This window comes from Lynx canadensis, chromosome D3 (assembly GCF_007474595.2).
Source record: "Lynx canadensis isolate LIC74 chromosome D3, mLynCan4.pri.v2, whole genome shotgun sequence".
Classification (NCBI taxonomy): domain Eukaryota; kingdom Metazoa; phylum Chordata; class Mammalia; order Carnivora; family Felidae; genus Lynx; species Lynx canadensis.
In genome coordinates this window covers 92,907,341-92,935,092 of record NC_044314.2, presented here as the reverse complement: position 1 = coordinate 92,935,092, position 27,752 = coordinate 92,907,341, and the positions used below count along the sequence as shown (strand labels likewise).

Sequence of the window (27,752 nt, the reverse complement as noted above, 5' to 3'; positions counted from 1 at the left end):
TCCGCCTCCTGGGCCGGACGCAGACAGGCAACATGTGGTTCCACTTGGCGATCAGGCCACAGGGGTGTTAGGGGTGAGGGGTGAGTGGCCAGTCCAGAGGGTGCTGCTGAGAAAGGGCCCAAGGAATAGGACCCAGCAGTGCCACCGGGGAAACAGCAGACTGCCCATGGCTGGTGTGCCCCTCAGTCCCTGGACCTCACTGTCCCAGCTGCAAACCCACAGCTCTGCCCCAGAAGCCCCCTCCAGTGTCTCCAGGCCTGGTTGTCCCCCTGGGCCCCCTACCACTTGCTCGTCTCACCAGCAACAGGTACCCAGTTCCCTGCGGCTCAGTGGGGCCCCCTGACCCCGCAGAACCTGCACCCGCACCTCCCCTGCCATATAACCTGTGTTCCATTCAACGTGCCCACCCTCCAAGCTCCAGGGCCTAAACCCATGCCCAGCAGAGGCCTGTGCTCCCAGCCCAGTTCTTCGGTGAACGAGAAACTGCCAGGGAGCCCCGCCTTGGGGCAAGGTCACAGAGCAAGGCCAGCCCGGGGAGGCGCCCTTCATACAGACAGTGCAAGCACACTCGGTGCACGGGGTGGGAGCAGGCGAGCACTGGGGTGTGCGACCAAGCCCTTCCCCCCACCGACACACACACGCACACGGCTGCCTGCACAGCCTCCACCCCCCCCCCCCCCACATACACACAGCCGCCGGCTCCACTGCTGTGCACCTAAAACAGCCCTCTCAGAACGTGACAAACGAGTCATGGCTAAGCTTGGGTGTGTTCAGGCTGGTGTCCCCTGGAGGGTGGTCGTGGGGCCGGCCGAGACTCACAGGGGGAGTTCTTGGGGTTGCACGTGGGATCAGATGCAACCTGGTGCCTCCGCTGGCTATCACCTACTTGGGTGATAAGCTTGAGCCCTGCTTCTTCCAGAAATCCTTCCCAATACTCTGTCCGCTCCTGCATCAACCAGGCTGGGTGAGGGACCGTAAAGGCCCCAAGTGTCCCTCTGAAAGTGAAGCAGGACCTCGGCTGCCCTGTCTGTCTCCCTGCATCATGCTGAGTGTTCAGTGGGAAAGGCTGTCCTCTGTCCCCGATGACCACGCCCGGGGTCCGGCGCAGGGAAGGGGGCTCGGGCAGTGCAAGTGTCCCCATGCCCAGTGCCAGGGAGCAGGCTGCCGCTATCTGAGGCTGGTCACCCCTTCCGCTGTGCCAGGTTCTTCCACTGAGACTTGGGTGGGTAGATGGGTGGGTGATGGATGGGCCAACAGATGGACAGATGGGTAAGATGCACAACAGATTATAAGGGATGCTGCTGAGGCCAACTCCCGGGTGACGTGTGGCCAGGAGGCCCTGGGGGACACAAGCTGCCTGTGAGCCCCGTCTGTGCCTGGGCGTGGTCTCCCTTGCCAGAGGGACAAGATGGGCAGCCATGTCTGGCCCCCAGAACGTATCAGAGTGGGTTCAGGAGTGGTGCCCCCAAGCTGGAGTGGGGTTCTCTGGGCTCGTTTTGGCTGGGCCACTGAGCCACTCGGATGTCGTCCCCATCACCTGAAAGACTAAGGACTTGATTCAAGCCACCCAGAGCTTCCTGCACCTGCAGAAACCTCCCACCCATCCACTGCCCACTGGGGGCAGTGCATCAGCCCGTGCCCTGAGCTGCTCACAACCCCCGGAGCCCCTCTGCAGGACAGCCGGGCACTTGGGCCCTCCCCGGGCGGGCTGGGAGAGGCTCCCTGACCCCTGCTCTACAGGGGCCCCTTCTCCCGTTGCGGGCAGACGCGTCGGCACGTCGGAATCCCTCTGCCTGTTCCACACCTGTCTTCCCAACTGGAACGTAAGCTTCGTGAAGGTAGGGACCGTCTTCTGTCACGTTCGCCGCTACCCCCCGATCCACCCCCCACACAGGGAGTGACAAGGGAGCTCACGCCGAATGCTGAGCCCTTCCCTCTGACGCAGGGCCAGGTGGGGCCGGGCGGGCCGGGTGCCTGCCACCCCGGGCCCCCCGCGTCCCCTCCTCTGAGCTCACAGGAGCCCGGGGCTTGCGGCAGCCCCGCCCGAGCCTTCTGCTCCTGGGGAGGGACCCGAGGGGGTCCGGCAAGGAGGCCACAGAAGCCTTCTGTAAGAAAACCAGGCCAGCAGCAAAGACAGACCCAGCACGCGGCAGGCGTACGGACTTGCTTGCCGTCTCGCGTGCACGTGAGGCGCGTAGGGTTGCTGGCACCTCACCTTACAGAGGAGGAAACGGGCCCAGAGGCAGAGGCAGGCGGGGCTGGGGGTTGAGAAGGGTGACGGGGGTGGGGGGAGCGCTGAGCCCCCGCCGAGGGGCCGCACCTGTGCGCTGACGTGCCGACGGCGGCACAGCCCAGCCTGGGGACCGCGAGCGCCCCCGAGCCGCAAGCCAGCTGTGAGAATGAGTCGGGTGGGAACAACCACTTCCCCGAGTAGGAATCAGCCGTTCCCATCGGCTCGGGACCCGGCGCTGTTCTGAGACTTCACTGAATTAAGGCTCCGCTCCCGACCACCCTGAGGAAGCAGTGTCCTTACCCCACCACACGGGCGAGGAGACCCAGGCACCGAGGGGCGGAGTCAGCTGCCCAGAGTGCCAAGGAGGCCCCTGCCAGGACGCCAGTCCCCTGGCACGCAGTACTGACGTGACACGGACATGGGGAACAGCACAGACGGCCCATGTGGGGCATCCAGAACCCGCCTCCCCGAGCGCCTGCCTCTGCCAGGCTCGGGGTCACGGGGCCTGGCTGTGAGCTGAGGACGGGTGCACAGGGCACGAGGGGCCTGGAGGGGCCTGGAGCGGCAGGGAGGGCTCGCGGGGTGCACAGTGCAGCAGCTGAATGTGGACGGCAGTCAGTCAGAAACTAGGCAAGTCGGGGGAGGAGGGTGACTCAGGTCACCAGGAGTAGAGGGGACCTTCCAGAACACTCTCGGCAGGGGAAGGACATGCTCAGATGGGCTGCAGACGGCAGGGCGACAGGAGCCCGGGAACCCAGCAGTTGCCACCGCCGCGGTCTTGCAGAGGAGGGTCAAGGTCAAGGACACAGACTCCAGGGACGGAGTTGCCTGGGCTCCAACCCCGGCTGCCTGCTGTCCTGTTCGTCCTGGGCGCGTCAGCTGCTGCTTCTGGGGTCTGGCCTCAGCATATTCGTCTGAGACGCAGGGACAGCAACGCCCGCTACCTCCCAGGTGTGGCCAGCTACGTCAGCGGGTCAGGGGTGTTGGGCCTGGACGGCGGGGAGGCCAGCTTCTGTCAGGTGCCCAGGGGCCGTGGTGGCGGGCGGGGCGCGGTGACACCCGTGTTACGGACACGAGACCATTCAGCTCGTCGGCTTCGCCGTGGGTCCGCTGGGGAAGCCGTACGTTTCGGGAAGCGCGCACCTCCCCCCTGCTGACGACTCCCTAGGATGAGCGGTCCCCGTGCGTCCCTGGCGTGTCGGCGTCTCCTGTCTCAGGCCCGATCCCGGATGAGTCTGGGGTTCTTCATTCCTCATCAGTCCAGATCGGGGTCACTTCGGTGGCGCTTCCGGCCTGGTCATTCTCTCTGTTGTTCCCTGCGCCACTCCCCTCCTCGCGCCCACCCTCTCCAGCTCCTCGTGGCCACCGGTCTCGGGCCCATCTCGTCCTCCAGCACAAGCACTGGGTCGCTCCGACACCGCCTAGTGCACGCTCCCCGGCTGATGGTGCATCCTGACGGCCGTTCGCTTTGAATTATTTTCTCATGAAATCTCATCGACAGACATTCGGAAGGTAGAAGCAAGGACCGGCCTTGGGTGGGGGTGAGCGGCACAAGACGGCTCTCGCGCAGACGCCAGCTCACCCCTGGGACGGGGGGAGGTTCAGAGCTCGCGGGGAGGCTCTGGGCTGCCGCGCTCAGCCTTGCGGCCCAGTGCCGGGGATTCAAACCATGGGCTGGCTGAGCGTGAGCAATCCAGCAAGAGTCACGAGCGTGAGGAGAGAGCCTCAGGGAGACAGGTCCCTGGGGACCCTCCCAGGCCAGGCCGCCCTCCACTCCCCCCAGGCCGGAAGCCACACGGTTACGGAGCGTGTGGACGCACCCGTCTGACCCGCGGAGGTCTATACCGGCAAGACCCACACCCCTTCCCGAGACTTGCTACAGAGAGAGAGAAACAGCCCACTGATAGTTTCGTTGATTGCACGTCGAAAAGATACCACTGAGAACACACCACGTGAAAATACGTTATTTAGATGCATTTTGCTCCTTCTCGAATTTTGACATGGCCACAGAGTGCTCACGGCTGCGTGGTCTGGCCAGCACCCCATCACGCAACGCTGCCGGCAGGCTCCACCCGCAGGACCAGACTTGCCTTTGAACAAGGCCGGGGGCCCCCTCAAGTGAGGGGGCCCCAACCCAGGCCCGGGGCAGGCTTCTTGCCGAATCCCCCCGGGCCAAGTGGGCGGCGGGACACGGACGCCACCTTCCTCAAGCTCCCTGGGTTCGGCACGCTGCCCGGATGGGTGGTGGTCCCCACAGCCTCAGGCCAGGGCAGGGGCAGCCTGGATGCACGCCGGCCCCTTCTAAGCCAGTGAGTGAATGAGCCACAGGCCGCCCGGCTAGATCTGAGCTCCAGGGGGCAGGGCGGGTCTGCGTCGGAAGGACGGACGGACGGACGCCTCTTCAGGGCCCGGAGCAGCACCTGGTAACGGAGGTGCGGGTGCAATCCTCACTCATCGAGCGGCGGGCCGGCCCAGGGCTCCTCCTCCCCGGGCGTCTGCGTGACGGGGCAGGACGTGTCGGGAGGGCTCGGGCATCCACCTGAGCTCGGAGAGCACCGCCACACTCAGACGGGGACACGGACGGACACACACACACACACACACACACACACACACACGCACAGATGTGCGCGCGGGGCGGACGAGCTCTTCCAGGGGGCCCTGGACCGGGGCGACCCGGCCAAGCGCTGGATGAGGCCCACCAGGGGGTCCCCGTGCTCAGGAGGGCCCTCCCCTCCCTGCGAACCACCACCCCAGCCCCGCCACCGCTGCCCTTGCTCCCCGGGGCACAGCAGGGATGGGGTATGGTCTCCTCCCCAGCGCCCCATCCGCTGAGGCTGACGGGGAGGTGCGGGCTTGCAAGAGGCGGGCTGTGGGGCTTGGAGGAAGGCCCCCGCAAAGCACGGCGCCCAGCTCCGGTCCCCATCCGAGGGGTCCCCTGGAACCCACGGCACCCGAGGACTCGTCCCACCCCCCAAACGCCAGGCAGAGCTGCCCCACGCTCCCCACAACAGGGCGGGCCACACTTCTGGCCCTGGGGCCACATTCCGCTGGAGCCCAAGCCTCTCTCCACCCCAGGCCACGCAGGGGCCCATGCAGGTGTGTCCTTTGGCCAACGAGTGATTCGTAACATTAGAATGAGCTGCCGGTTCACGATCTCCAAACCCACAGAAAGACCCAGATTACCAGCTGCCAGACACATCCGAGGTGTGGCCACACAGGACCCTCATTTCCTCAGGGCGACGAGGGTGCCAACAGCCCCCCGCCCCAGGACACAGCCCACGTGGTGCAGCCCCCTCCCCCCCAGCACGTGGTCGTCTCCCCAGAATGCACTCCCCTCGGGGACCCGTCACTTTGAACCCAAAGCCGTCCACGGTGTGGGGTGGGGTGCCCTAGGGCCTTGCAGGGGCCCCTCTGGGTTCTCATGGGACAAGAGCTGCTTCCTCAGCACGTCCTCAGGCAAAGAAGAGCACGGGTCCGAGGGCGCCGTGGGTCACCCATGGCGGCGTCGCTCCAGAGGGGAAGAAGTGGGCCCAGCCCAGGGGGGCTGTGGTCGCCTACCCTCTCCTGTGGACCAGCACCGTTTCCCCCACATAGGCACTCAAGTGCCAGGGCCAACACTCCCAGAGCGGAAAGGCCTAGAAGGTGGCGGCGGCACGGTTCACACCTGCCTGACCCCACCCACGAGCCTGCGCAGAACCAACAGGGAAGATTCCAGCACTGCGGCCCTCAGGTCAGCAGGGCTCCGGGGCGGGGCGAGGGAGGGGCGGTACAGTCCACGACAAGCCTCCAAGGCCTCTTCTGCAGCCCCCAGAGGGAGACCCCTTCTAGAGCAGGGACTCTGAGGAACACGAAATGGCGTGAGGGCCGGGCCGGCCACGGAGGCCTGGACAGCAATTAAGGCGAGCGCGGTGCCCGCCCCCCCCGCCCCCCGAACACACATCACGCAGCATGGCGAGCCGTGTCCAGGCCCTGCACCCCTCCCCGGGCAGCCCCTCCCCAGGCTGCTCTCCTGGTGCTCAGCAGGTGTGCAGTAAAGGGAGGCAAGTCCAGATGTGCAGAAAACCACTTGCGGGAAAAAGTCAGTTCACGTATGACACACACTCACTGATGCTGGTATAAAAATAATGGCACGGCACTTTTTATTTTCTTTAATCAGAAAAATAAGCCCCGCGTTTCTGGGAGGGAGACCCGGGTGAGGACCAGATGCCTGAGGGCGGACCCCACACCCAGCCAGCCAGGACCCCAAAGGGCAAGAGGGGTGGGGCGGGGCACCTCCGAGGCCTTCGCAAACAGGGGCACAGAGGAGGCTGGCGGGAGCACAGCCGGGCCACCCTCGGGGGGCTGATGCTCTCCAGAGAGGGCTGCGGCCCCCTCTCCCAGGGACCCTCAAATCCCGGAGAGTCAGAGCCGAGCCCTCGCCTCACGCCCAGGACTCCGGGAGCACCAGTGTGGGACTGCCCCGAGCCAGGGGTCTGGGGTGAGGAACGGGCGACCCCTGAGCACAGGTGTGGGGTAGCGTGAGGTCTGTCCCAAGAGGGAAGACCCCGGGGGGCTGGCAGCTGAGGCCGGGAGGAGGCGCTCCGAGAACAGCCCGGGGCCCTCCTGGTCCAGAGCTGGGGGGGGATGGGACACTCTGCCTCTGCTTCAGTGCTTGGCCTCCTTCAGTGGAGGCGGGGCGGGGGGGGGGGGGCCCTCCTTGTCACCACCAGTTCCTAAGTGGCCACAGACAGCCTGAGCGCCCTTGCGTCCGTCCCCTCCCTGCATTCACAGAACCCGGGAGGTGGACACACATCCCCACCCTGGGCTAGAGGGGAGGCGAGCGGGACCTGTGGCCGGGCCCCAGCGGAGCCCGCTTCCGGCCTAGGGGTGGGGGATGCGCGCTGGCCAGCTGGGTTGGGGCCCAAGGAGCGCCAGGCCTGCAGCTGGCAAGCCCCACGGCACGTATGCACACACACCACGTACATGCACGCACACGCTGCACACAAACACTTGAGGGGCAGCACACACCTGGGGCGGGTGTGCACAAAGACTCCGACACACAAGGACACGTGGGCACTTCGGAGGCACAGAGGCACCGAGACCCCCTGCGAGAAGCCTGAGCCCTCGGGGGGCAGCCGTGTTCGCTCTCTTAGGGGCGTGTACATCACAGGGTAGCGGGCACGATGGGGGCGGGTGTGGCAGGGGGGGGGGGCGGGGGGGAAGATGCTGGGGGTCCTCTCCCCTCCTCCTGGTGCAGGTGGGCCTCAGCCCAGTGGCGGCTCTGCAGGGGGCTGCCTCTGCTGAAACCTCAGTTTGCAACCACGAACGGCCCGGCCTGTCTGGCGAAGGCCTCTGGCCAGTCTTGGCAACATAGGTGCCCAGCACAGCCACACCCAGGGTGGTACAGAAACCGGGCATCAGGCTCCAGGGCTCACAGATGGGGCCTGGCGGGCCACCGCAGGGGTGGAGGACCGAGTCCGTCGTGACCTCAGGGGCCTGCAGGGCCGGCCCGCTGCCAGGAGTGAGAGCTGGGGCTGATGGGCCCGCACCAGGTCCAGCAGGGAGCGCCGCGGCTGGCTCAGGGGCCCCAGGAGGGGCCGGCGGGGCGGAGCAGGCCGGCCCAGGAGTGACGGGGGCTCAGGGATGGGGAGTAAAGGCTGGGGTTTGCAGGGCTGGCCGGGGCCCAGAAGTGACTGCAGGGGCTGGCACGGCTGCTTTGGGCCCAGGAGGGGCCGCTTTCGTCGGCAGGGCTGTTCTGGGCCCAGGAGCGGCCGCTTGGGCGGACGAGGCTGTTCTGGGCCCATGAGTGGCCGCTTTTGTTGGCACGGCTGTCCGGGGCCCAGCAGCGAAGGTTTCGGGGGGCCAGGGTGCTCTGGGGCCTCAACTAACTGCTGGGGCTGACTGAGGCCCAGCAGTGACCCCTGGGGGTGGCTGGGCTGGCCCAGGAGGGACCTCCGGGGCTGGCACGGGGCTAGGAGCACCCGCCGGGGGCAGCAGCACTGGCCCGCAAGTGAGGCGGCGGGCCGGCGGCGTGGACGCAGCAGGAGGAGTGACTGTGGGGGCCGGCCCCGCTGTCCTGAGGACGCCCGGCTGGGCTGGCCGCGGAGACAGGGAGCCACCCATGACCGCAGGGGCCGGCAGCGGTGCCAGAGGGCCAGGAGGGACCGCAGCGGCCGGCAGAGGTGGCACGGGGCCAGCAGGGACCGCAGGGGCCGGCAGAGGTGGCACGGGGCCAGCAGGGACCGCAGGGGCCGACAGCGTTGCCTGGGGCTTAGGAGCCCCCAGCGCGGCCGGCAGGGCTGAGCCAGGAGTGACCGCTGGGGCCGGCAGTGCTCATCTGGGGCTGGAAGCAGCCGCTGGGGCCGGCAGGGCTGACCTGGGCCCAGAAGTGACCGCCGGGGCCGGCAGGGCTGTCTTGGGCCCAGAAGTGACCGCTGGGGCCAGCTGCGCTGACCCGGGAGTGGCGGCTGGGGCCGGCAGGGCTGCCCGGGGTCCGGGAGAGCCCGACGGGGCTGGCAGCGCTGACACGGGGCTGGGGGTGACCCCTGGGGCTGGCTGGGCTGGAGCTGCTGCTGGAGCTGGGCCGGGCCGTTCTGGTCCCAGTGGCTGGCTGGGAGCGGCCCCCCTTCTGGGGAGCACACCTGCTGGAAGAAAGAGCACGTGTCCACCCGGGCAGGCGTGCCTGCACACCCCCCGACCAGCCCGGGGCCCGGAGACATGCTGCCCCTCACCAGCAGCCCAATCCCCAAGGGAGCTGAAGGGGAGCGTGGAACAGCGAGAAGAACCCCTCTCTGAAAAGAAGGCGCAAACCAGCGAGTCCCCGAGGAGGAGAGCAGCTGCAGGACCGAGCCGGCAGCCGGGACACAGCCCCTGGTCCCAGGCTCCCCGTCCCATCCCGGCTGGGCTCTGGGGACAGCGAGGACGGCCCCTCCCGCCACGGGGGGAGGCCCCTGGGCGGGAGGGGCTGCGGGGGGGCTGCTCCCCGCACCTGGACCCCTGACCGCGAAGTCACGTGGCCCCCCCTCCCCCCACAGGTACGCTGCGCTCCACAGACGTCCGGCAGGCGGAGAGCACCCAGCACTGAACCTGGCCCCCCGCGCATTACAGACACGCCGGACACCCCGTGGTCGGCGGAGCCTGACAGACGCGATGGGGAAACGGGGCCGGCCTAGCAGCGGGTGCGCCCTCCTGCCCCGAGTGCACGCTCCCCCACCCCCAGTGCCTGCGCTCCCAGCCCGGCCTCTCCGGCTGGGACCCACCGGGGGCGGGTCTTCCGTCTGCTCGGGCCCCGGGCTCACGGTGAGCAGCTGCCTGGGGCCCCAGCCCACGTGTGCCCCGCACCCCCTGCCCAACAACGATGGAGCACGTTGCCAGGCGGGCCCGGATGCCGACGGTGGTGTCCAGGTGCTGGTGTGGCCCCGAGGGCACAGAGACCACGGTTCTGAGTGGGGGCGGGGCCCGGGGCTCACCTGCTTGGTGGGCTGCAGGGGGACCTTCTTCTTCCCCCGGTCGCAGGCAGGCTCCAGGTCCTGCTCAGGGCTGCCCATCTCCAGGGGCCGCCCGTTCTCGCTCGGCTCTGCAGACGGGCAGTTTTCTGACTCACGGGGCTTCTTGGCAAGGCGACGCTCCCACTTCTCCTTCCGCTCGTGTGGCTTCAGGGCCATGTCCTTCTGCGAGTGAAGAAGGACAAGGCCGGTTAATTGGCAGTGTCATCCCTCCAGTGACACCGTGTCAGGCCATGCTGTGCTGAGGGCGGGGCCCCGGGTGTGTGACCGCACCTGCCTGAAGGCGCCAGGCTCCCCTGCTGGGATCACAGCTCAGGAGGAGGGGCGGACGGGGCGGGCGGGGGGCGGGGGGCGGCGGGGGGGGGGGGGGGGCACTTGGGTGGGCCTGTCAGGACAGGTGGGGGGCAGGGGGAGCTGCAACAAAGCTGCATAAGGGAGCAGGCTTCCCAAGGGGCACCACCTGGTCACGGGGGGGCCCTGATCCTTGGACCAGAACTGGGTGGGTGCCGGGACTGATGGCTGCGCCGGCCCTGGTGAGGCGCAGCCCCCGCCTAGGGTGCCCTGGGTTCCGGAACTGCAGGCCGTGCCCACAGCACGTGACGACCGGCCCCTGGGGCAACCCGGGGATCTACCTGCCCACCCAGCTGCACGCAGCCTGGCACCCTGACATCACGGAGGCCCGTCTCAGGAAATCAGTCCCAGACCCGGCCGGGTGTACAGACCTCCGGGGACCCCAGGCCCCTCCCTAGAACGGGGACTTGTGCCCATCTCGTTCTTAGCTGCACCTGGTGCCCAAGGCAGGGCCCGGCACGCAGCGGGTATTTACTGAGCATGTGCCGTGCAGATGCCAACAACAGCAGCCGGCTCTCATGCCCCGCGGGGTCCCCGCACCACCGTGCACTGCTCCTGCTCTGCAGAGGTGGTCCCGCACCCAGCACACCTGCAGTCCGGCCAGTGAGCCCAGAGCCCAGGAGGGCCTGGCATTGCTTGGTGGTGGGCAGGTAGAGTGTCACCCACCACCCTCCTGCTTGGGTCCGTGGGGTGGGGTGGGAGGCACCGTCCCCACTGGGCTGCCGAAGAAGAGGGAGGGAACCGCAAAAAGGGAGCCGGAGGGTTGTGAAAGCATTCACCCCAGGGGGAGGGGAAGAGGGCCCGGATGAAAGTGATGCCCATGGCGGAGAGGCTCCCCCACGTCCCAGGTGACACCCTCACGTCCCCACAGGAAATGCTTCCTGAGGCCTCTGCTCTCGGGTGGGCACCCGGCCACCGCCAGGCCTCAGAGGCCTCAGCCCACCCGGGTAGGTGGCAGCAAGAACCAAATTCCCAGTCTGTTGCGGTGCCCTGGCCTGGCGACGGAGACAGGGACACGCTGTTCCTCGTCCGGCGAGGTCCTCCGACCCAGCGCCAGCGGCCCCACCAGGCTGGCCGGACTAGAACCGTCTGTCCGGGCACGGAAGCTCCCGTGACTGTCCCGCCCCATGCGACTCCACAGCCTGGGCCGAGAGCAACCACGCACATGTGGGGGCGGCAGACTCCCCCTCACGTAGGGTGGGACGCCCCACGCCCCCAGGACTCTCCTGAGGGGCCCGAAATCACAGTCACACGGAGGGAGGACAGCCCCTCAAAGCCTCTCACCTCTGAACTGACGCTAAAGGCCGAGCGTGCACCCTCCTGCGCCCCTCCGCGCTCCCTAGGGCCAAGGGGCAACGGGAAGGGAGAGGGAGACCAAGCTGGCACCCGTCCTGGGACACCTCTCGGTCAGGGACTGTCCCTCGCTGAAGCTCTGCCCTAAGTCTGATGCCCACCTTCGCCCAGCCTATAGGGCTCTGCCCAGAGCTCCGCGGGCTTGTGCCACAGCAGCGGGTGGACCCTCACTTCCCAGACGGGACAGACCCTTTCCCACGCCCGCCCTCTGGAATCTCAGACCCCAGGGACACCGCGGGTCGCTGGCGTGTCTATAGCCTGTCCTGGAGTCCTGGTCACAAGTCCTCGTGCCCCTCTGAAGCTCTTGGCGCCCCTGCTTATCTCAGCACACAGGGGCCACTCCCCCACACCCCAACATGGCGGCCCTGCTCACGCCGAGACCTCCGCGCTCCCTCCCTACCCGTGGGTATCAGGCGGACTCTGGACTCCGTGCCCCCCCCCCCACATCTGCATACACAAAGCCGGTGCTCAGCACTGACTATGCCAGTCCAGGCACCAGTGACCAGCTCAGAAGGGAGTTGGCCCCAAGGGACAGGAGGGCAACCCAAGCAGGGGAGCTGAAGGGAAGGGCCCACTTGAGAGCTGCTTAGGGAGGACCCGTGGGAGCCGCCCAGAGAGGAGCAGCCAGTGCAAAGGCCCTGAGGTGGCAAGGAGCTCCACGCTCCCTCTCTCGTGCCTGCCTCCCTGGCTCATACAGCCACAGGCGTCCCTGGGGAAGAAAACCGAGGCAGTCCCTCCAGGGACGGGAAGGTCTCGGTAAAGACCGCAGCCCGCTCTCCACGTGCAAGGCTCTGAACGGTCACGGGCTCCTGGTGCCCCCACAACACACGAGTGCCGTGCCTCCTTCCAGATAGTCTCGCTCCAACTCGTAGCTCTCAGCCTCCTGCCCCGGGTCGCCGTTGCTGCTAACAGGCCGTTCCCTCCCACACAGGCCCTAGAGAGCAGCGAGGCCCCCACCGGACGCTGCCAGTCAACTGCAGGTGCCAGAGCCTCAGAACCTCACCGCCCCTGCCTCGGACACCCTGCCCGGCCCCAGCCTCCCATCGCGGGACAGAGGGTGGGCCCAGCAGGCTGGGTCAGAGCCCGCAATGCTGCAGGGGCGTATCGGCCAGGGCTTTCCGGAGAAACAGAGCGGCAGGGCACGTGTACGTGGGGAGCCTCGCTAGGGGGAGCCGGCTACACAACTGTGGGGGCCCGGATGCCCCGAGGTCTGGTGTGGATTCCCTCCCGGGGCCGGAGAAAACCCCTGTCCCGGCTCGAGGCAGCAGGAAAAGCCGGGCCTTTCTGTTCGGTTCAGGCCCTCGGTCGATCAGATGGGACGCACACACACGGGGCAGGGTTCACGGATGTACATGCTAGCCTCGTCCAGAGACACCCTCACCGAACGTCCGGGCCCCTGGGGGATGCTGACCACGACAGGGCAGGTGCGGACACAACCCCAAGTGTGTGTGGACACGACGAGGAGGGCGGGAGTCAGAGGCATGCCACCACGCACGCACACGCGCAATGCTCACACAGGTGCACACTCGCACAGCCCGGGGGAGTCCCCGAGCAGGACGGGGGGGCGGGGTCTCTGCCAGGCCCGCCCTGTGCCGTAGCCCCACTGGATGGGCTCCGGGGCCCCACCCCAAGCTCTCCATGCCCGGGTGTGCGCACACCACGCGCCCGCCATGTGCCACCCACACCTCCGTACCGCCGCAGAGAGCAGCCAGCCCCCCCCCACCCCCCCGCCCCAGATTCCCGGGGGCCGCCTCCTCCTGCGAGAGGTGGGCATCCTGCCACTGCGTGACTCCACACGGCCACACGGCGCGCTCCTGAGTCACGGTGAGGGGAGTCCCCCGCAGCTGCTTGTTCTGACGGAAGGAGCAGGAACGGCTTCTAGGACCTTCCCACCAGGTAAGCCCACAGACACGGTTTCTGGCCCAGGGGCCGGCCTCTGAAGCCCCCCCCCCCCCCCGTTGGAGCCCTGGGCAGAGAACAGGCCGGCCACGGGGCACGCCATCGGCACGAGCAGAGCCCGGCACGCGTTAACGTCTCACTACGGACCACGGAACCCGTGGGAACGGCCTGCCCCTCGGGGACACTGGGCTGGGCTGGGATCCGTCTTTCTAAGGAGCACTTGTAATCAAAACAGACACAACAGGGGGCGCCTGGGTGGCGCAGTCGGCTAAGCGTCCGACTTCAGCCAGGTCACGATCTCGCGGTCCGTGAGTTCGAGCCCCGCGTCGGGCTCTGGGCTGATGGCTCAGAGCCTGGAGCCTGTTTCCAATTCTGTGTCTCCCTCTCTCTCTGCCCCTCCCCCGTTCATGCTCTGTCTCTCTCTGTCCCAAAAATAAATAAAAAACGTTGATAAAAAAAAATTAAAAAAAAAAACAGACACAACAGGATAGATGGACGGAAGGGCAGACGCGCTGCAGAGCACGTGTGGTGAACCGTCAACCGCAGAGCGGGCCGTGAGCTCCACGAAGGCCTCCGTCTAGGCCCTGCCTCCGCCCCTCTGTGGGTTCCGGAATGGCCTCGGGGCAACTCCAGGCCACCTCTCCAGACACACCCAGTCACCACATCTCTCACGCGCATCGGTCAGCCACAAGCCATTCAACGCCTCACACCTTCTGTAAACCCGCTATGACGCTGCTTGTGTCTTCTGAACGACAAACCGGGAAACTAAACTGTCAGAACCCTTGAAGTATCAGTGACGGGGCCTCCCCCCCACCTGGACTTGGTCCAGCTCCATCCCGCCCACAGCCCGACACCCTCGCTTTCCTGGGCTGGAGGCCACGGGCCAGTGGGGGCAGGTGAGGCCCTCGGGCAGGAGCTCCCGTGTCCGGAAGAGCACGGGAGCCGGGAAGGCGCCTAGCCGGGGCCCCGCAGAGGGCGAGCCGGCAGGCGGCAGGCCCCGGCGACACCACAGGCTCCCTCCTGGCTCCAGCAGGCAAGAGGCCCGGTGCCGCACCGGGATCCAGAGGCCGGCCGCTCCCCACCCAGCCACCGCCCTGAGAGTGGCCCCAGGCATCTCTGAGCTGTGCGTCCTGGGGGCTCCCAGCCACAGGGCTCAATAGACCCTGCCTCGGGGCACTGCTGCGACGTCTGGCTGGCCCTTTCCCGGCACCACCGCCAGGCCGGGGCTGGCCCTCCCTCGCCATGCTGACCCCGGCCCCGCGCGAGGCTGGGCCAGTTCTGGAGGCTCGCCCAAGCCCGGGTGCACGCTGCCAGAGTTCTGCGCCCCCTGAGCCTGCTCTGGTGGTAGTGCTGCCCCTGGTCCCAACCGCGGGGCCCCCCTCATCACCCGACTGGGGCAGCTGTGCCCGGACTGTGCCGACCGCCCTGGGCGGGGCCAAGCCGTCACAGCAACGACGGCCCCACCAAGGGCCAGGGCACGTCCGCAAGCAGAGAGACCCTCTGGAGAGATCCGCAGGGAGGGAGGCCAAGGCGAGCAGTGGGCTGGCGTCTGAGCCACGGGACACGCGGTGCGCTGCTCGGGGACCCACGCCACGCACCCGGAGGAGCGGGGCGCGCGCCCTGCCGAGGCCGCAGCGATGGTTTGGGGCGAGCCGGGACCACCTCCAGCGGTCAGGGTCAGGGCCGGGTCATGTGTTCACGGGCTGCCTTCCGCCCACGGACCCGTCTGTGAGCCGCACGGACAGAAGGGCAGATGCGGCCAAACACGGCGGTCCCCCACCCTCGAGGCCTGAGGCGACGGCCCCACGGCGATGCTCCCAGCGCCCCCAGCAGCAGCGAGGCCCCCGGTCCCCCCCGGGCCACGAGGGGGTAGGGGTGCTCGGTGACGTGAGACCAGTGATTAGATTTTCGTGTAGCAATTTTACGGCACTGTTTTTAGCTCCCCTAACCGTTCTCACTATGCAGTACCCGTAAGATCTCTGACTGCGCTTCGGTAAACCGACCGCGCACAGACACGAGTCATTATAGCCGGCAAACACAGACCCAGATTCTCTCTCACCGAGGGCTGAGGCTGCCAGTTCCGACGTGGGCCGGGCCCCTCCAGCTCCCAGACCCAGCAGCAAAGGCATGGTGCCGGAGCCAGGTGGGCGCCCCCTCCGCTCCCGGAGCTGCGCTGGGGCCTCTCCCCTGGCACCTGGGTCTGAGCCCCCAGGGTCACAGAGAACCCACCCTTCATTGCCAAGCACGGGCACCCCCTCGGTGGAGTGGAAGGCCTGGCCCACCTGGGACTCACCCTCCCCGGCCCACCTCCCCACCTCCCCACCCTGCCTGGCCGAGGCTGCTGGTCTCCCAGAACCTCTGGGACTCAGGGCCTCCAGCAGACCTTGCTGGCTCACAGTTCTGTCAGCAGCTCTTCCTTGTTCCAAAAGCTCAGGCCGAATTCCACCCACTGCTCACCTGGCAGGCCGTCATCCCTAACCTGGAAGCCCTTCGGCACACATGCGCCCCAGGGCCTTGGCACAGCTGTTCCCTCCACCCTGGCGTCTATGTGGCTCACTCTCCTTCACCTGTTAAGTTCTGAATCAAACTTCTCCACCCGCCCGCAAGTAAAACCCACGCCCTGCCTGCTTTCGGAGCCATGAGTCCCCCTCTCTGGCCCCAGGGCAGAGACCACAGTACAGGTGTCTCCTTCCATATGGTCAAGAGAGCGCATGGTTCAGTGCAGGGTCTCTACCCAAGAAGGACCACCTTCCTCCCCCACCTCAGCTACCAAGGAGGCAGCTTGTCTACTGCCCCCGCCCCCCGCCCCGCACCCCTCCCCCCCCCCCCCGAGTTGACCAACCATCCCTGCTGTCTGGGACCGAGAGGGTTCCCTGGATGTGGGACTCACAGTGCTAAAACCGGGGAGGTCCCAAAGAAACGGGAGGCCCCGTGAACCGGAACGGCAGCACCCTCCTATTACAGACCACCTTCAGCAGAGTCACAAAGAACTGGAAGACAGGAGGGGGTGACAGGGTCCCTCTGCCGGGCCCACCGTCCCGCCCCAGGCCCCCCGCGTCCAGGTGCAGCAAGGCCTGGGGCACCGCTGACACCCGCTGCTGACCACCGTCCAGACTCAAAGGCCGACGGAGATGGCCTGGAAGTCCCTGCGGGCAGCGGCCTCCGCCCTGGCATGGGGACCTCGGGCTCTGATGCTGGGACGGCACTCCTCCCTGACCCGTCCCCTCCTCGGTGCACACCCACACCAGATGGACAGCGCTCCCTGCCTGAGAGGCCCCTCAACCCACCGGTGCCGTGGCTACTCGAGTGTAACCCTGCCCTCGAGGACCGTCCCCTGCAGGCCTCACAGACACCTCGGCTGCTCCAGAACCTTCCAGAGCCTGCCTCGTGAGCCTTGGTCCCTCTGGGTCAGTCTCCTGCTGGCTCACAGCACTCCTCCTCGGCACCCTGCTTCCAGGCGCCGCTCACAGGGTGTCCTACACGCTGGGACACCCGGCGAGGCAGAGAGCCGGGAGCTGGGAGTCGGGCCAGCAGGGGCAGGACAGCTGCCCGCAGAACCACTGCAGCCTGCCCTGCACTCTAGTGGGGACCCCCCACCTCAGGCTCTGTGAAAACACTCAATCCTTCCCGTGTCTGTCCAGCGCCCATCAGCCATCACACGCTGCGTGGCTGTTGGGGCAGAGGAGACCCACCCCGTGGCCAGGGACAAGTGGATCAGATGCTGACGGCGACGGGCACTCTGACCGAGGCATGGAGGTGGAGGAGGGTGGCGGGCACAGAGCCCGAAGCAAAGAGGGACCCGGATAACGGACAGGCAGACCGCGCTCCGGGCCACCCGCCCAGGTCTGCACCTGAACACCACAGACGCACCCTCCCACGGCCCCGCACGCACACCCTGCTGCAACCCCACACTGCGACCCTGTGCCGACCCCCCAGGCCGCCATCTAACCCACATTCGACTGAGTTTTGCGTTCACAACCGCTGTCCCGGCAACCGGGTTCGGAGGTCAGTCTCTGGCCAAGTTCCCCCCCAGCCCTCCACACACAGACAGCACGCCGTGCACCAGCCCACGACTGCCGGAGCCGGCCCCAGGCTCTCTGCCCTGCGAGCCCCCCTCAGTCTCTGGGACCTGCTCAGCTGTCACACATGGTGGGGGCTGCCCAGGGAGGCCAAAGCCAGGGCCACTGTTGCTGAAGTGTCTCCTGCCTCTGTTTTGTCCTGTGGTGGGGGACAAAGAGAACAGACCTCAGGGGCAGCTCAGAGAAGGGCTCTGGAGAGGGGACAGGGAGGGGCTCAGGACCATATGGGAAAAACTTTTAGCTCATCACCCCCAGTTTCCAGATGAGGAAAACAAGGCCCAGAGCAGGCAGGGGGCTACCTAGGGGCCACATGGTGAGAAAGAGAACTGAATTTAAACCGGGCATCTGGACTGGGCTCACTCAGTGGGTGGGGGACAGGGGAGGAGTCAGAGGAAGCACCCTGAACTTGCTCCTGGGAGATGGGCCCGAGCATAGCATGTGCAAAGGCCCTGAGGCAGAAGTGTGTGGGGCCCCAGGTGAGGGGGTGGGCAGGGCCGAGCCTCACGGAGAATGTGGGTTCATTCCATGGATGACAGACAGGGGCCTGCCCTTAGAGGATCTGGGACAGGCAGAGAGATGACCTCAGGAGCAAGGGGCCCCTGGCTTTATCCAGGAGACGATCTACATGAATTCCTGACAAATCCCCACTGGGGCTACAGACCGAACCAGGTGCTGAGGGGGAGGCATGCAGCGTGTGGAACAGCACTGGCTGAGGGCTAGCCAGAGGCCTGTCAGGGTCTGACAACCAGTACGTGGCTTTGGGGCAAGGGGTCAGAGGGGACAGCTGCAATGGGTAAGGTCAGAGAGCTGATGGGTCATGGCAGATCCCGAGGGTCCCCGTGGGGGCTCTAGGTCTGAGGGGTGGGAGCCCTAGGGCCACATGAACAGCCTTCCCCAAGGCTGGGGAGTGTTTGCGGGGGGGGGGGGGGGGGCAGGTGCTGGCCACCCAAGGCAGCACGGCACCCGTGGCCTCCAACCCCAGCCCCCCTGAGGTGCACACACCCGTGCCCCATGCCTGGTTGCGATCCCATGCCGGCTGCAGACTGACTCCCCTTGCCTCAGCGTCCTTGTCTATACAGCGGCGACAGCACGGCTCCTGCTGGAGGAGCTGCAGGGAGGTGAAATGAGCGAACGCCTCATCTGGTGCAGAGGAGACACGGCACTCTGCCCTGACCTCGGCCCTGGTCACCGTCCTCCTGACCCTCGTGACTTTCAGCATGGCTGCACCTCAGGCGGGGCTCTGGCCTCCTGCTCCTCCCTGGCAACGGGGTACAGGCGGCAGCCTTCCGGCAGGGCCACCCACGTGCCCACACGATGGCTGCCCTGCCTCTCCGACCACCTGCTGACACCCCGCTCTCACCAGAGCGCCCGCCTTCGTCCAGGGCCCACGGGCACCTGCGGCTCGGTCAGAGCGTCTGCGGCTCCGGCCAGCCGCGTGGAGTCCAGGGAGCGGCCCGCCCCGAACAGCTGCTCCGAGAAAACAGCAGAGCCGGGGCCCCCGCAGCGCCTCACTCGGCTGGAGTCTACGCTGGGCTGCCGGGAGGGTGTGGGGAGGGACGTGGATGTGCCCCCCTGGCCTTTCTGCAGGGGGATCCTTCTCCCCGCGCACACACCACTCACGTGCTGGGCTGGGCAGCAGAGCAGGGTCCTGGTACACAGTCCTGGGGGGCTGAACAAGGCCGGTAACTCGCTGGTCGGTTTCCTTTCTTTAGCTGCTCGGGTGAACCAGGGCACCAGAACAGGCTCCACGTGGAACCAGATGCCACACCTGCCCAGAGTCCCCGGAGCACTCAATTCCATGTGGGTTTCAGATTCCGGATCCCAAGGGAGAAAGTGCCTCGGGTGTCCTTGGGACCCCAGCCCGGCCGCCCCGTCAACCTTCTCTAGGCATCCCAATCTGGTTGTGACTACGTCAGGGCACCCTGGTCAGGCCTGTGCCCGACGCAGCTACTCTTCCACCAGGGGCCATAAACACAAGCCTGGTGCCTCAGTTTCCCCCTCAGTTTCCCTAAAGGGCCGACCACGGCCCCCGCCTCTGGGAGCTCCGTGAAGGGCATGCGAACCACAGCGGTCAAGGCCGGGATGATGGTGGCTCCCGTGTACGCCCTGCCCAGTCACTGTGCAGCTGCTGCCTCTCGGGCTGCCCCAAGAACATGCCAATGCCCAAGCCCACGGTGGGAGCAGTTTCCGGACTCTGGTGTCCTTCCTCCAGAAAGCAGCCACTGCCCTCCCGAACAGAATGCAGGGGGACAGGGCCTGAGGTCTCACACCTGCCAGCTCACAGGCAGCCCTTCTCAGGAGCTCCTGTCCCATGCCAGCCTGCTCCGGGGGTTGGGGGTGGAGTGCCCTGCTGACCCTGTTTCCGGCAAGCTGGTCCCACAGAGCCCTTACCCATCATCACCTGCTTCCCCATCCCAAAGGGAGCTGACACGGGTCTCGACCCAGCCACCAGCAAACGAGGCTGGAAAGCTGGGACCCCAAGTGTTCTTTCCAGGTGTGGGAGGAGTTGATGATTCTCATGCCACTCTGTTCCGGAGCACAAGGCAAGATGCAGCGGGCACGAGACCACATGGCAAGGCACTCAGGGACAGCCTGCTGTCACGGGGCCAGAGAAGGAAGACAATCATCACACAGAAGGGTGAGTACAGCACACGGATCACTTCTGGTGTGAGCGCAGACCCCTCCCAGGCGGGACACAGCAGCCACGCGGAGTCCAGGGGAAGCAGGAGCCCAGCCGGAAAGGACGGGGCTCCCACGCAGTGCCGTGGAGGTGCTGACAGACGCCACAGGGCAGGAAGGGAGATAGCAGGGATGGCTGCCTCAGTGGCCAACGGGAAACCTAGACGCTCTGCCGGGAAACTGTCAGAACCGAGAAGGAAATTCTACAAAGTGCCCAGGTACAAACACTGAAGCAGCCAATCAGAAAGCAGAACCACCCAGGCCCGAGGCAGGACAAGTCAGCAAATGCACAGACCCTCCGCAGGAAGAGGCCCGTACCACGGTCAAGGACAACGGCCTCCCACGTATCAAAATGAACAGAGCACCGCCACAGCCCCCCCCCCCCGCCCCAGGTCTAGGAGCGTCTCTCAGGAAACAAGCACACAGGAGGTTCTGGGTGGGGGACACCTGAGTCTGCAGGGCGGGGTGGGGGGGGGGGAACAGACGGTAAGCCGGGAGGGGCTGGGGCAGCCTGGACGCAGGAGTTGAAGACTCCCTGCCAGGGAAGGGGGTATGTGTTTGGACAGTGAGTCACCCCTGACAACTGGGGAAAGAATCTTCTGGGCAGGGGACAGAGCAGACAACAAAGGCCAGAAGTGTGCCAATGTGTGTGTCTGAGGATTCTCGGGGGGTGGGGGGAAGGGGGGTCAGGAGTGAGGGGCTGGCTGGGGTGGGGTGTGGAGGGGCCCCAGTAGGGGCAAGGTTACTGAATTAGAGGTTTAGAGCAGAGAAGCTGATGGGCCCAAGAGGCCAGGGGGGCGGTGGGGACAGGGGCCAGCTCTGTGAGCTCATGAGCATCTGCTGCCCGCTGGGGCGGGGGTGGGGGTGACCATCTTGCAGCAGGCCCAGGACAATGGATGGAGGGGGTGAGGCCCTGTCCTGGAGCTCCAGGACGGGGTTTCCCTACGTGTAGGCCTGTCCTCTGCTCTGTCCACGCCACAGAGCTGCTGCCCCAGACGGGGTCTGGAGCACACAGACGTGCACAGGGATTTACACACGTGCCCAGGCAAGGACACACCCCAGACGTGTGTATCCACATGTGCGCGTGCACACACACGAATATACCTCGGATGTGGACACACCACACACACGCACGTGCCGTGGACCTGAAACTCTGTCTAGAAGCTCAGAGCGAGGGCAGAGGGAAAGTGGGCTGTGGCCTGCCGCAGGGGTGCCCCCACGGCCCGTGCTGCCCCTCCCGGCCAAGCCCACTGGCTGGAAGGGGAGGCTCCACCTCCCGGTGTAGCGCGGCTTCTTCCGGGCACTCGAGGTCAGCCGCCTCTGCCGCCATCGGTCCCGTGCGGGGCCACAGTATGGGCAGGACAGGGAAACTGAGGCCCAAGACCCTCACCTGTGCCCAGGGGTGGCAGGGACAGCGAGCTACACAGGGCCACCACGTGTCAGGAGGACCACGGCCACCTCCGCCGCGCTGTGCCACCGTGCGTGAGCGTTCACCCTATGGCCTCACCGCCCACGACAGGAGTGCGGCGAGGAGTGGACCCCTCCCAGCCCGTGCGTAGTCAAAGGCTCTGCAGCCCGTCGATGCCCACGGAGCTCAGACGGGGCGGCCCTTCCCCAGAGGTCAGGCAGCGGACCCAGGGCGGCGTGGGCACCTACTGCCACTCCTGCAGCCCGGAAAGGCCATCCCTTTAGAAGTCACTGCCCTCTCTGCTCGAGCTCAGATTCATCCCAAAGAACGTCTAGAAGACGCAACACAAGTTTCGGTCGAGACTCAGGAGGTGTCTGTGGTCTGGTGCTATGCTGGGCAGATCCCAGATGAGAGCTCGGCCACCCTGGGCTTCAGTCTCCGCATCTACGGAGGGCTGTGTGAGGACAGCGCCCTCGGCCGTCCGCGTCACCGCCGCTCCCGTGACACACCTTCCCACAACAGGGCGCTGACCCACAGGACAGGAGAGCCCAGTCCACGCTCCCACCCCACGCCCAGCACACTGCTGCTGTCCAGGCAAGGCAGCGGGTGTCCACGCGGGCAGAGCAGGCCACGCCACGGCTCCACTTGCACCCAGCCGGGGGGGGGGGGGGGTGTCCCACCTTGGCGGGAGCAGCCCCTCCCCCACAGCAGTGGCCCTCAGGAGGACGGGGGAGCAACCCAATGCTGGCCCAAGCAGGTCCCAGGCTTGGGGCTGTGCCTGTGTCCCGTGACTGCAGGCAAAATGCTCCCCCTCTCTGGGCCTCGGTTTCCCCATCTGGAGAGTAGGAGGCAGCCTGGAGGAGGTGCTCTGGCTGGTGGGCATGGACACTCCTCTCAGCACCAACTCTCCTTTGTCCCCCTTATTGGAGGGACGGGCCGGGCGCGGCACATGGCCCCCTAGATCAAGGCCCCCACCTGCGGGACCAACAGCGTGGGCTTTTGCACACGGACAGCGGGGCCACATCCTGACCCCCCGCACTCCTGGCCCTTAGCAACCAGACCTAGCATGACTGTGTGCCCCTCGCCCCGGGGGACACTGAACCCAGCTTGCAGAGAGATCACTACCACGTAGCCCCCTGCACGTGGCCTAGGGGAGTTTTGGCACACCGCACACCCCTCCCACGGGGCCACCGCCCATCAGGACTGAGGCAGCCTCCCCTGCCCGCCTCGAAGCCAGTGGCCCCAGCATCCTAAGGCTGGAAGAACTTGGTTATTTCTGGCAGAAATGCACAGCACACCCCTGGACAGCACTGGGAGCCGGGCAACCAGGCCAGGACCACCTGCCCGCACAGCCATTCACCTGCTGATCTGGCCACAGGGAGGCCGGGGCAGGGTTTCTCAGCACAGCTCTGTGTACGGCTGGTCGGGTTACCTAGACAAGGCGTAGTGATCGGTGGGGGAAACAGAATTAGAGAAAGGAAGTCACCTGTTAACCACAGCTAGAACTTTGGGTGTTTTCCTTTTCGTCTTTACTCTCGGGTACGTACCTCTTAGACACACACGCAGGAGTGGTGAATAACCCTTTCTGTCTAGCAAAAAGGGAGGGATGTAAGAGTACACATCTGTGTGAGTACATCTACACAACATGCTCTGGAAAGGCCAGGAGCTGGTGAGAATAGTTACTGCGGACGTCTAGGCCGGGGCTGAGAATTTTCTCAGGACAACCCCTTTCACTGATACCGACCTTTGAACCAGGGGCAAGTGTCTTGCTGTCTGAAATCACATTAACAAAGAATCACACAGGTGCCAAACCAGAAGGGTGGTTTCCGCCGGGTGCCAGCGGTACACGGCTTTCTCGAGAGCTGGGCACCGACAGGGTGTGGAGGGAAGGGCCGGCGCACAGGCACCCCGAGGAAGGTGCTGGCAGGCGCACGGCAGGTCTGCAAAGTGAATCTCCCAGGGGACCTAGGGGCTGGTACCACGTGACCTGTGGCCTAAGGGTTACCTTTTGCATTAGGGAGGAAGACCAGGCAGAGCGTTTCAATTCTGCCCTGGCCTGTCTGTCCTCCAAGGGCCTTCCCATCACCTCTGGAGACAGAGATGTCACAGGAACCAGGATGGCAGGAAACATCTATCTGTCCCCAATGTTCCTGGCTGGTGAGAGCAAAGACAGCTTCTGTCCCGCTACCAAACCACAAGACCCCTGTTCCACCCCCACCTGCTTCCTGCTCCCACCCTGTTAAGCAGAGAATCAGAAAGTTGACGAAGGACGAGGGCTCAGGAGTGCACACCCTGGACTCGGACACCGAGCTCCGGCCATCCAGCCCCGGACTCCTGTGGGGACAACACCGTGAGCCAGACGGGACCCGGGAGCCCTCTCCTCAGCCAACAACACTACTGCCCCACGCGTGTGGCCACGGCATCTCACAGAAGTGGCTTACGATCCTCAGCCACACGGGGCAAGGACTCGTCCTCCCTCAGGGGCAAACACAGGTGTGTATGGGGGGGGGGGTGCTGGAAGGGTGGGGCCAGGGGCTTGGCTGGGGCTTGCGGGGGCAGGGCAGGCCACACCCTCAGGACAAAAGAAAGGAGGACTCCTGGACATCGGCACTCTCCAAACGTCCTGGGCAGGTCTACCCGACATTTGGTCGTTCGTGCCCCGGGGGTTGGCAGCTTGACGTTCACGGCACTGGGCCTCAGTGTCCCCAACTGTACCACGGAGTTCGGGGACAGACTCAGAACGGTGTCCGCTCGGATACGTGTTCGCCGTGTGCTAGTCACTCAATGTGCTTATGAGTTATCTGAACTCTGGGGAAAACCACTACGCTTTAGCAAGAAAAGAGCCCGAACAACAGAACCCATCTAGAAGCTGTGACTTGTGCAGAAGCCCCGTACTTTCCAAGGCAGGCGGATCCCTCCCTGGCTCAGCAGGGCAGAAAAAGGGGCCTGCTGACGTGGCTGTAGGAACGCCAAGCCGAAAGCAGGCTCAGGCCCTCTGTGACCTGACCGGGACGGGTCTGAGCCCCCAAACCCACGGCCACACGTCCAGTGTTCCTGATGCCAGAGGGGTAGGAACAGCCAAAGCCGCCGCGGGCAGCGCGTGCAACTGGCGGGCTTATGTCAGCGGGGTGCAGGGGGGCCTCTGGCGCAGCCTTCCTGCTCTCGCTCCGTCACTCCGCGACATGCACGGGGCAGGGGAACTCACGAGCGACACACAAGACACACGTGCTGCCTGCTCTCTTCCAGCCTACAAGTTCTGGTGGGGAGAGAGCCAACACGGAGAGCGAGTAAATCACCGGATGGCTTCAGACAGAGAGTGGCCACTGAAGGAAGGAAAGTGGGAGGTCGACAGGGCAGAGGTGGGGGAGGAGGGATGCCCCTTCAGAAGGTCGGTGGGGAGGAGGGGGTCTCTCCAGGTGACATCTACGCTGAGACATGAAGGCTCCTGAAGACCTCGGCAGAGGGGACAGAAGGAACGGGGGCCCCGAGGCAGCAGAACCTCACAGGGGCTAACAAGCTGGTTCGAGAGGACGTGGGGTGGGAGAGGCCAACTGGATGGTTGCGGAGCCTCGGGGACCAGTTAGGGTTTTGCTTGTTCCCCACCTGGCGGGGCAGGTACACGTGCAGAAGGTGGCTGGCGTGAGCACTCTCAGAAACCACACGACACAACTTGGCCACCCCTTCTCAGTTCGGAGCTGTGGCATGTGCCACCCCCCCAAAAAGCGTCTTAGCTGGGGACCCCTTGATCCGGGAATGATGTCAGGCCCCCTAGGGATGCGGGGGGGGGGGGGGGGTGCGTGGTGGGTGTAAATGCCCCGCCTTTGTGCATCCACCTGCCCAGACAGAAAGCAGCAAACCTGTCCCTGGGCCACCTCTCCTTGGCGGCCAGCCCCTGACACTCAGACTGTCCACAGACCTGGAGGACCTTAGGGACAGGGTGCGCTGCAGGGGCCTGCAAGGTAGGCCCGTCCCCTCTCCCAAAGCTCAGCCTCTGACTGGGGATCCCAGGCCACTGGCCCCAAGGCCCAGGAAAAGGAAGGGGGCTGTGAACTGAGCCATCTCTGGGACCCCAAACGCAGCAGATGCCGGCCTTCCCAAATAAGAGCTGCATGGGGCCCCTGCAGGGTGTGGGGCTGGCCAGCACGCCTACATCGCTCTAGGAGACAGGGGCTCCCCACTCGCCCCCCTCGCCAGATCTCTGACAGTCAGCATTCATGTCCTTCTCCACTCACCTGGGTCCATGCAAGAAGGGCAGTATTTGCCGAACAAATAACTCGGAGGATAACTCGGCCATACAAGCAATATTTTTTGCCACCCTATTTACCAGCCGGTGAAGACACAACCGGGAGGGAGGTCTTAGATATTACCCCTCCCCCTCCGTCTAAACAAAAACCTCCAGGAGGACGAAAGGAACAGGAAGAACCTCAAAGTATCCATTCCACGACTGCCTTCACCACCGCCAGCAGCGCTCCCCTCCCCGGCACGTCCTGAGCCGGATGAAGTGAGATTTTGGAAAAAGAAACAGCTGAAAACAGGCGAGTGTGCAACCAGACGGCCTTCGGTTTGGACAGTGTAATTTAGACACTCTTCTCGCTCGCAGCTCCAGACACGAACACCCGCTGCACCCACCGCAGGCGGCCGGGCCCTCCCGGAGCCACCTGCGAGGCGCGCGGGCCCCGGGCGGCCCCGCGGGGTGGGTGTGCCGCCGCCCCAGGCGCGCCCCGCCCGCCGCCCCACCTACCTCCAAGGCCTCCAGCGTGCTGAAGCTGGCGATGGCGAAGCCGTCGATGACCTCCTCCTCCTGCGAGCTGGACTCGCGGCGGCGGCGGCGCGGGGGGCGCACGGCGGCGGCGCGGGGCGGGGGCGCGCGTGGCAGGCCCGCGTTCTCCTTGCCAGGCCCGGGCTCGGTCTCGTCGCCCGACGACGCGCTCTGGTCACGGGCGTCGCGGGCCGCCTCCCGGCGCCGGCCGCGGTCCCGCTGCGCGCGCGAGCGCCGGCTCTGGCGGACCTTGGCCTCCATGGTGCGCGGTGACCTTGCGGCCGCGCCGTCGGGCTCCCGCGCTCCCGCTGCCGCTGCCGCTGCGCTACGCGGCGCCGCCGGGCTCGGTGCGGGCCGCGCGGGCTCGGGCCCTGGGCGGCGGCGGGCGGCGGGCCGGGCCGGGCATGCCGCGCGGGGTTCCTCAGCCCCGGGCCCGGCGCGGCCTGGGAGCCCCGGCGCGGGCGGCCGCGCGCATCGGCGCGGGCGGCCGGCGCTCAGCGGCCCTCGGCCGCGGCCCCGGGGGCGCGCCTCATGCGCGGCGGGCGGCGACGGCGGCGGGCGGAGCGCGGGCGGGGCGGGTCCCGAGCTGAGGCGCCGTGGCTCGTGAGGCTGAGGCGGCGGCGGCGGCGGCGGCGGCAGCGGCAGCGGCGGCGGAGCCTGGAGCAGATAACAACTGACGTACTTCCGCCCGGCAGCCAGCGCCAGAGGAAGTGGGCGCTCCGGCGGAGCCCAGAGCCGGCCCCGCCCAGGCCCCGCCCCGACCGCGCCCCGGTCCCGCCCCCCCTCGGCGCGCCGCGGGCCCTACCGCGCCAAGGCTCCGCCCCAGGCGCCGGCCGCCCCGCCCCGGCCGCCCCGCCCCGCCCCCTTCGCCCGAGGCCCCGCCCCCCCATGCCCCGCCCCGCCCTTTCAGGCTCCGCCTCTCGGGGAGGGAGCTGGGAGGCCCCGCCTCTTCCCGCCCCTACGCCTGCACCTGGACTGGCGCGTCTTCACGTGGGAGGTGCCGGGTCCAGGGGGTCTCCGCGCCTCTCCAGGCTGGGTCTCGTGCCGGAAAAGTGGGGCCTCTCCAGCCAAACCAGACACGTGGGCCGATGGGGCAAGCTCACCGTCACACCCGGGCTGAGGGCTGTGGTGGGGTGCGAAGCATGGGGCTTCTTAGTCCCCGCTCCCGATGGGGAGGGCATCATCAATGCCACCGCTGATGTGGGGGCGGGGGTGGGGTATTACTGGAGGAGTTCTCGCAGACCCTAGAAGTCCTGCCCACGTGTGTAGGGATGTGCGTGGAAGGGGAACGGACCGCCGCGGCCCAGAGAGCGAGTGTGTGAAGGCCCAGTGCACGTTTCCCAGCCTTCCACTACTCCGTCCCCCAGTCTAAGCCGCCTCTCCGTGTGCCCCCTGCCCCTCTCCCTGGGGGTCTCCTGCAGGCTCTCAGCTCCAGGTAGCCTCCAGTGCTCCCCGCCCAGGTGGAGCCCTGACTTCCTGTTGCGGTTCTAGGTCAGGCTGCTCA

The 27,752-nt window shown here is 66.4% G+C and overlaps 1 protein-coding gene across 1 annotated transcript in view; it reads right to left on the bottom strand.

Annotated features, from left to right (window-relative positions):
- FBRSL1 (fibrosin like 1) overlaps nt 1-26,588 on the bottom strand; it is a 78,770-nt gene extending 52,182 nt beyond the window's left edge. The window contains 2 exon segments of the mRNA XM_030335851.1: nt 9,685-9,885; nt 26,231-26,588. Coding sequence (XP_030191711.1) covers nt 9,685-9,885; nt 26,231-26,509 — 480 coding nt within the window. The 5' untranslated portion in view covers nt 26,510-26,588.
- Between the last annotated feature and the right edge of the window lie 1,164 nt (nt 26,589-27,752).